General features: G+C 38.4%; 2 protein-coding genes across 2 annotated transcripts; both read left to right on the top strand.

Annotated features, from left to right (window-relative positions):
• The first annotated feature begins 2,731 nt into the window (after window positions 1–2,731).
• Window positions 2,732–4,606, top strand: LOC141631181 (uncharacterized). The gene is made up of 2 exons (XM_074443884.1): window positions 2,732–3,611; window positions 3,732–4,606. Exons 1-2 carry the CDS (start codon window positions 2,732–2,734, stop codon window positions 4,604–4,606), a joined length of 1,755 nt encoding a protein of 584 aa, XP_074299985.1.
• Window positions 4,607–4,662: 56 nt separating this feature from the next.
• On the top strand, window positions 4,663–6,354 carry LOC141631180 (uncharacterized). The gene has a single exon (XM_074443883.1). The coding sequence runs from the start codon at window positions 4,663–4,665 to the stop codon at window positions 6,352–6,354; it is 1,692 nt and encodes a 563-aa protein (XP_074299984.1).
• Window positions 6,355–9,486: the final 3,132 nt, after the last annotated feature.

Raw genomic sequence — 9,486 nt, 5'->3', positions numbered from 1 at the left:
AATGTTGTTTATGTGGTGGGTATGTGCCAAAGTCTGAGATGTTGCTGTGTCCTATTGGTCAGTGTGGAGTTATATTTACCATGTTCCAGTGATATATTAGGAGTATGTTGGTCGTGACTATGACTTAGATTTTTATATTTAAGCTTCTACATTTACGCGTGTACAATTAGTCTGTCTTTTCAAATAATGGGTTGGTTGGTTATAGGCGGTTGTCTTTACATACATCAACTTTAAGTTAGAGCATGCTGCGTGATATGGTTTAAAGTAGGGATTTATAACATGATTGTACAGGTTTTTTCTGAGATGGCCGAAAAAAGGAAGGAGTATAGAATTTCGTTCTGTGCTTTATTGTCTGATGCTGTCAGAGTACTTGGTTGGCCTGAACCTATTTATAGCCACACAGATGTGCAAGTCAATCAGGCCAATTTAGTCCTGCGAAGGTCTGTATGTCCTGCAGCCTGTTTCTTTAAAGGTGAAAAGAAGGGATCAATGTCTGAATCGGAGGAAGACGCTGCTGAACAGGCTGTGGACTACTTAGTTCAGAAAAAACAGATAATTGTTGACGATGTCAACTTGGAACGGCGTGGGATTTATAAGGCCTGTTGTGATTTTTATAAGCGGAGGCGGGAAGCTCTACAATGTGCTGAATGGGGACCATCGAAAGCTGAGTTGGACGCCCGTGCACAGAAAACAATAAAGGTACCGGGTACATTACCTAAGATGGTGACTGCTGACCTTTGGGCCATCTGGCTCCAAGTGGTGGTGGAATATGAAGTAACTGTGGATGCTCTGGACTTTCTCGTCCAGCCAAATGGCCGTTATGTTTGCTGTTTCACAGTAACTTGGCCAAAGCATCCTTCTAGAGAGAAGTATTTCTTAGGCGACAGTATGGAAACTGTTGATAAAGCAAGGCAAAGCTTGGCTAAAAGGGTCATTCTTTATTTTCAGACAGTGTATGGCTTCACTATTAAAGATGCAAATTTCAACAGGATGAAGTATTCTCAGATTCAGTGTGGCTTCCAGCGTGGTAGGTACCGTTCTGTCCAAGCAAGCCAGATTTGCGTGCCTTCTGATCTTGAAGCAGTGCCTCTTTTTATTGCATCTGAATGTAAAACTCCTGAAGGACAAAGTAATGGAATACGTGCTGGTTTTACATTGCCATCGCCTCCCAAGAAGAAAAAGGATTGTGGCGGGAAAGCGTTTCAAATTCACGAGCAGCTGCAGTAGGCAAGCCCTAGCCCAATGGTGGTTGCCTGCTTTTTTATTGAGGTTTTGGTATGACAGCCGCTGACAAGCGAGATCTAGAAAAACCTTAGGAAGTTGTAGCTGCTTTCTATGTACTGTTAGACTATTAGATGTAATAAAGCTGCCTAGCATTTGGTTGTTACAGCAGGTAGCAAGACCCAGTAATTGGTCATTGATGATATCTTTTGCTCACTCCCATTTAGGAAAGCATCTCTAGGCTCTTCATTTGAATTGTCTTAAGATTGATATGAACCTTTTGTGTTAGTGGGATGTTTAAATTTGTAGAATCATGAATGTTATTTTGCTGTGTACTGTGAATTGGTGTCTTTTCTAATTGATATCAAAATTCACTATTAGCTGTGTACTATTCATTTGCACGTTAGTTGTAAGCCGAACTTTCACATTGCAAGATTTAGTTTTCCTATACTGCGATGGCATCCATGAGCAGTTACTTGTACCATTTTTAAAGAAGCAAATTAATAAGCATTTTTTGTGAGTAGTAGAGGCAATTGTTTTAAAAATCATATATTAAACATGGTAATATCGGCTAAACATCAGTGTGGTGTGTAAATGTAATGGAAATTGTGTTTAATTGATGGCAGGTCGTCCCTGCTTCCGTTGCACTGTCAAACTGGAAACCTAGAATTAGTATCTCCTGCCAAATGGGGGATCCGACTGAAACAGGTTATTGCTCTTTCAAAGAAGCTTTTTAACCAATATAAATCACCAAATTTGCATACAAAAGTCCGCCGCTGCTCTTTCATTGGCGATCTTATGGTCCAATTTTCAATTGTCAAGACATGCAATACCCACTTTACATATAAATAAAAAAGGACTTTTATTGTTGAGTTGTAATCAGAGTTCATTAAGTTGTTTTCAAAAATTACATATCTGAAGAGACATATCTGAACATTCAAGTGAGTAGCGGATGCACGTCAGTACAGGGTAAGATATTTCTTGCGTTGTTAAAAGGTGATTGGAACTGATAACAGCTAAACATTCCAGGTAATGTACCCAGCTGATGTAAATAGAACAAAACTGAAGAGGGGAAGGCCAACTGGGAAAAGACACAGAGGCAATTCAACCAACAACCTTCAAGAAACGGTCATCCAGTCACAGTTTCAGACTGTTACTAACCCTGCCGAACAGGCTCCCACGACTAGCAAACGACAGCGTAGGAGTCAAAAAGGTTTTTAAACGATACATTTTATGGGTATGTTTTGCCAAAATTTAACGGCCTATCTATAACTTCCAAATGTTCACAACCTGCAGTTCAATAGTCTACAACACCAGAACAAATACCGAAACAACCATATAGATCAAGACGGACAAACATTGCAGATGATCTGTCAATGAGAAGTGCAAATAAAGGGCAAAAGAGGGCACGTGCTACCAAAAAAAGTAATTAGTTAGCAATATATCTGATTTTAAAATCTTTACAGGCCACTGTAAAATTTATACAACTTAACTGATTAATTTGATAGAAATGGCAGATGCTTTGGGTGGGAAGCCTGTGCCATTTGAACCTGTTAAATTAAAACAGCCAACCTATTGTGCTCATTGTGGAGCAAAGAAATTTGAGTTCGAGTCGGCGGGCCTATGTTGCTGTAACGGAGAAATTCAATTGGTTGTTAATGAATATCCGGAAGAATTACTTCGATTGTATACTGCAAGGGATGAACAGTCAAAGCATTTCCAGATATATTCCAGGTTATATAATAACCTTTTTGCTTTCAGTTCTTTGGGGGGAACTTTTGGAGCAGAAACTTACAAAGGGATATACGTGTTCAAAGCACAGGGCCAGGTTTATCATAATTTGCCAGATCTAATACCTATGGATAATATTCCTAGGTACTTGCAGCTATATTTTTATGATGGTCAATATGAAAAGGAAAATCGCTTGCGACTGTTTTCTAATTTGAATGAACAAATGATCACTCTTCTAATGGGAATTATGGATGATAATCCATATGGGAAGTTCTTTAGATCATTACAAGAAATAGAGGTCACTGAGAATACAAGGATAGTTTTGAGCACTGATCCAGCGAACGATCAGCATATATATAATGCACCCACATCTGATGAAGTTGCAGCAGTTTGGCCAGATAACACAGCTATGCGGGAAAATGAAGGTCCTCATATTATTGCATATGGAAAAGGTTCACAAAACCATAGAATTCGGCATTTTTATGGGTGTTATGATCCTCTACAGTACCCACTGCTATTGCCAAAGGGAGATAGTGGGTGGCACCAAGGATTGAAAAAAAAATCCAGCCCAACATTTAACGCTGAATCAAATACTTCATTTCCGATGTCTGCAGCTACTGATGACATGCCTGAGACTCTTATTGACGCAGAAATAGCAAGTAAGTTACTTTTTGGGGCTGTGTTTTTTTGTAAAAGAAACATTTGCATCGTAACTTACAAATTTAAACACTGCATTGAAGTCCTTAAAGTTTTATAATATATTGATGAACATTGTGCAGATGCTGCTAGGAGGCATACAAGAGCAGATAAGCGTATTTCTTGTCGAGAATATTATGCATACAAATTCCAGATTAGGCCCGGTAACTTTCTGCTGAGAGGAGGTAGGATTTTCCAGCAGTACATAGTGGATATGTATGTGAAGATTGAAAATACACGCCTCGACTTTTTACGATTGAGTCAGGATACTATAAGAGCAGACCTGTATCAAGGGATTCTTGATACGTTGCAGCTTGGAGAGAACTGTGCAAATAATGTGGGAAAGAGGATAATACTCCCTCCTTCCTTCCTAGGGGGGCCAAGAGACATGAGGAGAAGATATTTAAATGCAATGGCACTTGTGCAAAAATATGGTAAACCTGATCTCTTTATAACTATGACGTGCAATCCTAACTGGCCAGAAATAAAAGCAGAGCTCTCGCCTGGAGAAGAAGCACATAATAGGTCAGATTTAGTCGCCAGGGTATTTCATGCAAAGCTAACAATGCTTAGAAAGCAGATTAAGGAAAAACAGATATTTGGGGAAGTTGCAGCTATGATTAATGTAGTTGAGTTCCAAAAGCGTGGGTTACCGCATGCACACTTTCTCATTATCCTCAAACCCGCATACAAAATTACTGCCCCTGAAAAGTTTGATAGATATGTATCAGCTGGAATACCTTCAAATGATAACCCACACTTAAGAGCAGCTGTGTTAAAACACATGATGCACGGGCCATGTGGTGTTGATTTCCCAAAATGCGCATGTATGAAAGTTAAAGATAAGCAAAAAAATGCGAAAAAAATTATCCAAAAAACTTTAGAGAATTTACCACAAATGGCAAAGACTCATATCCATTGTATAAGCGTAGGGATACTGGTGAACAAGTTGTTGTGAGAAAAGGGAAGCTTGATAATAGATCTGTGGTTCCTTACAACCCTTATTTACTTGCCATGTTTGACTGTCACTTAAATGTAGAGGTTTGCTCTACTATTAATGCAGTCAAGTACTTGTATAAATATGTATACAAAGGTCATGATCGAATCTTGTTCAAAGTGGCGGAAGGGACTGCTTCTATGTTGGTGGATGAAATTGAAATGTATCAATCTGGTAGGTGGGTATCACCTCCAGAGGCAGCGTGGCGGATTTTTGGTTTCAACCTGTTCGATACATACCCACCTGTGCAGCCTTTGCCAGTTCACACACCCAATGGTCAGTTGGTCAGGTTTTCAGAGAACGAAGAACTGGCAAACGTCGTTGCTGACGAAGCAAGGGCCAAAACTATGCTCACTGAATTTTTCAAAGCAAATTCAAGCATGGAAGACAGCCAACGATATCTTTACAGTGAGTTTCCTGAGCATTTTGTCTGGAATGATAAAAAGAAATTTTGGAAACCAAGGGATCGTGGAGTAGTGGTTGGAAGAGTTGCGCATGCTTCGCCAGGAGAAGGTGAGCGCTATTACTTAAGGTTGCTTCTAGCGCACGTTAGAGGCCCTAAATCATTTGAAGACCTAAAAACAGTGGACGGTATTTGCTGTGTATCATTTCAAGAAGCAGCATTAAAGAGGGGAATTCTTAAAGAAGATAACGCTGCAGATATGTGTATGGATGAAGCTGTCCAAGTTAAAATGCCAAATGCACTTAGGAGACTGTTTGCAACTATACTTATTTTCAGCTGCCCAAACAATCCGGCTGAATTTTGGGAAAAATATGACTGCCCACTCTCGGAAGATTTTCGAAAACAATTTCCTGGGGATGAAGCAAAGGTGTTGCAGCTAACAAGAGGAAGGTCGGCGATTTTGGAGGGGATGGGGAAGACGTTTAAACAGTTTGGTTTGGACCATTTACACTTTGAACAACAAGCAATATTACAGTGTACAAGGGATATCAGTGATGCTTTGAACGCTCCAGTGCCCCTTCTACAGCTTGCTTCTCGAAAACAGTTAAATGTTAGGCAACGCACTGCGTACAAGTCAATCATTGAACATGTAAAGGCTGCAAAAGGAGGCGCATTTTTTATAGATGGACCGGGTGGGACTGGGAAGACTTTCTTGTATGGAGCTTTGTATGCGAAGGTCCGTTCAATGGGAAAAATATGCTTAGCAACAACTACCTCTGGAATAGCTGCATCGAATTTGCCCACTGGCCGAACCACCCATTTCAGGTTTAAGATCCCTCTTGATACTGAAGAAACATTAACGTGCGATGTCCCTAAACAAGGGGGATTAGCATGCTTAATAAGGGAAGCTGCCTTGATCATTTGGGATGAAGCTTCAATGGCTAAAAGGGAGAATATTGAGGTTGTAAATATGCTATTCCAAGACGTATGCAATAGTTCACTGTTATTTGGTGGCAAAGTAATAGTTTTTGGGGGAGACTTTCGCCAGGTACTGCCTGTTCTTCCAAGGCGTACACAGCAGGAAGCAGTTGAAGCTAGCATTGTCAGTTCTCCTATTTGGCAAGAGCTAACCAAATTTCAGTTAACTGAGAATATAAGGGCAAAGGAAGACCCCGTTTTTTCAGAATTTCTACTCAAGTTGGGCAATGGTGAATTGCAAACAGAGGAAAGCAGTTTAGTGGCATTGTCACAACAGCTGATCCTTGAAATAAAAAAAGGCAGAACCACCAGAATAGACATTGATTGACAATGTCTTCCCAGAGATTAAGCAAACGACTTTTACCCCTGAAATTTTCAACGACCGAGCCATTTTGACTCCACGGAATGTTGATGTGGACTCTATAAACATTATGCTTATTGATGAATTTCCTGGGACAAGGCACATTTACCATAGTTTTGATAGCGTTGTGGATGAAAACTCAAATGTATATCCCGCTGAATTTCTAAACTCTCTCTGCCCTGCTGGAATGACACCACATGAATTAATTTTGAAGGAAAATTCTCCAGTCATATTATTACGCAATTTGGACCCTGCAGCGGGTCTATGCAATGGTACGCGCCTCATATGCAAACGTTTTTTCCCAAATATGATTGAGTGTGAAATTTCAATTGGATTTTATAAAGGAGAGCGTGTTTTCCTTCCTAGGATTACACTCAAACCGTCTAAGAATTCTAGATTTCCAATCAATTTCCAAAGAAAACAGTTCCCTATTAAGTTAAGCTTTGCTATGACCATAAATAAAGCACAAGGACAGACGTTGCAACGCGTAGGTGTGTACCTACCTAGATCTTGCTTTTCACATGGACAGTTATACATAGCATTATCACGAGCCCGGTCAGCTAAGGACTTGAAAGTGCTGCACAATCCAAGCGCAGGTGATGTTAATGGAAATTTGGTGCGGAATGTGGTTTCATTTGAGGTACTGAGAAGAGCAGGGTTTAGAGAACATCCTCAGGTAATCATACACAATTTATTGCGCTTGTGCATTGTAAATGCTCCGTTTACATATATATATATATATAAATATAAAAACGTCTGTGGTGCCAGCAGCTGATGCCGCATTTCAATTTGTGCCTATTTACAGGTTGGAGAAACATCAATATGAAGCCAATCTGTATTACTCATGTGTTTGCAAATCACACAAGGACATTTAACGGAAAATAAGACAGGAAATGTCCTTATTTGCTTTGTAAAAATGCGTAGGATTTAGCTTGAACCTTTGGTTGAAGATGTTTTGGGAAGTTTAGGATGTAATGTTACTATATTTTGAAGCTGTTTCAATGTGGTGTCAGGCTTTTTAATTGAAAGGCAAACAGAAGCCAAACATTGTGTGTTTTGGTTTTGAAAATGAATGTTTGATTATTAGTTGTTCAACAAAAGAAGAAGCATATAGCTTTGCTGATTACCTGTTCAAAGAAATATGACTATTACACGATTGGCAATCAAGCTTTGCTATAATAGCAATCTGGCCTCACTTACGGCGACAAATTTTATACGCTAAAAAATGCATATAGAGTGAAGTTGCGAGCCTCAAATAGTCCAGCTTAAGATAATTAACAAAATTAGATATCAAATACAAAATATACAAATATTGCCATCCAAAAAAGCAAAGTACTATCACTTTATAATTTTATAATATAAATAAACAAGTAATAGGTTGTACTGTTTTCTCTATATTTGTAGCTTTAGAGAATTGTCATTTTCATATACTATCAAAGTAGACAAATGTTTGAAACTGCCTTTAATGTCAATATCACTACCCTAAAAAAAAGTACAATGTTTCACATGAGAAATTACTAAAAGGGATTTATTTATAAATCCAAATATTTAAACAAGTTAAATGAATTGTACAATCCTACAATAAATTGATAGTGAACAGTAGAAAGTATGGGCTATAGATTGCAAACGATCCTTTCCTATGCAAGACACCATAAATTTTTTAAAAAAAGTACTTACAACAGTAAACTAATGGAGAAGTCATACCAGTAGTACTGATGAACAGCAAGAAGGAGAGTCTGTAGCAGGATAAGGAATGGTCTGCTTGTTCATTTCCTTGGCAACACGCAATCAGACTGATTTAAAAAAGCCTTACTGCACAGAGCTGACAACTGAATAATAACATTCAGACAAATTTAAGGAACCTACCCCCAAAAGCAAGAAAATCATTCATATCATCTGAAATCCAAAGAAAAAGCTAAGGTAAGCCGTTGTATATTGACAGGCCACACACTGCCTCATGAAAAAATCCAAAAAAGAATTATGTATAGTATTGAATATATAGATAATAAAAGCTTCCAAATGAAACATGTTTGGATTATAAACAACATGGATGTCAGAGTAAACTTTATCAGGCTTAATGTGTTACTAAACAGCCTTATTTATTTGCAGGAATTATGAAGCCTGAGAAAAAAATGGTGAAGGACTTGAATGATAAGGTCGGGCCACATTCTATTCGCCTCAAAGTTATTGAGAAGAGCAACACACAAATTTCGCCAAAAAGTAAAGGCCTCAATTACCAGAGAATTGTTTTCCAGGATGAAGAGGTAATTCTTAAATTCAATGTTACTTTCAATGAGCTAAAATGTCGAATGATGTAGGTCAAATAGATATAGCCTTTTAACTATATACTATTAAATCAGAAGTGTATTAACGTGGAAAAATAAGATAATAACAAGTGATTATCACTTTGGAAACAGCCGGACAACTTTAATTTAAGATTTGTACTTCTCAGATCAGTCCGTTCTGTTAATTTACATTTACAGCAATATTAAGAACAAGCTCTCCAGCAGATTTGACTACTATATTAAAAAAGGGCTTTCGCATAACAACTGACTCTAAATTGTGAGTAGCAAATGATACACAGTTTAATTGTAATTTAATTAATACAGGGTGGAAGAATAAGAACTACTCTGTATGACGATGAAATAGAAGCGTATGAAAATATAATTTATGATAAAATGGAATATGACATTTGCAATGCAAAGATCAAGATAATGCCTGAGAAGTATCGTCGCGATAATGACCATCCATATCAACTAAGCTTTGGTGCTCAAACCATCATTACACCCGTTGAAGGGTGCAATCCTCCTACAGGTCCAGACTACATCAGCATAGCTGCAATACCCAGAATGGTGACAGCTGATGATAGATATGGTAGTAAATATTTCCGTTATTGGTGATGTTTCAATATCTTTATATAAGTTTAACTCTACTCTTGTGTTTGCTAACATAGGTGGCAATTGAGTATTAACTTGCTAAATAATCAATGATGTTTAGATATTCTGGCTATACTAATCCATGTTGAAGTGCTGCGAGAGCTCCCACGTCCAGATGGAGCAGCCTTACCTGTACGTGAATTAGTTGTTATGGATCCCAGGT

Source organism: Silene latifolia, chromosome Y (assembly GCF_048544455.1).
Source record: "Silene latifolia isolate original U9 population chromosome Y, ASM4854445v1, whole genome shotgun sequence".
Classification (NCBI taxonomy): domain Eukaryota; kingdom Viridiplantae; phylum Streptophyta; class Magnoliopsida; order Caryophyllales; family Caryophyllaceae; genus Silene; species Silene latifolia.
This window is presented reverse-complemented; position numbering and strand designations above follow the sequence as displayed.

Excerpts from the sequence above, each read along its gene's own strand:
- LOC141631181 (XM_074443884.1), top strand. The coding sequence starts at position 2,732 with ATGGCAGATGCTTTGGGTGGGAAGCCTGTGCCATTTGAACCTGTTAAA. Across the intron at positions 3,612-3,731 it reads TATTGACGCAGAAATAGCAA|ATGCTGCTAGGAGGCATACA; the intron begins GTAAGTTACTTT and ends AACATTGTGCAG.
- LOC141631180 (XM_074443883.1), top strand. The coding sequence starts at position 4,663 with ATGTTTGACTGTCACTTAAATGTAGAGGTTTGCTCTACTATTAATGCA.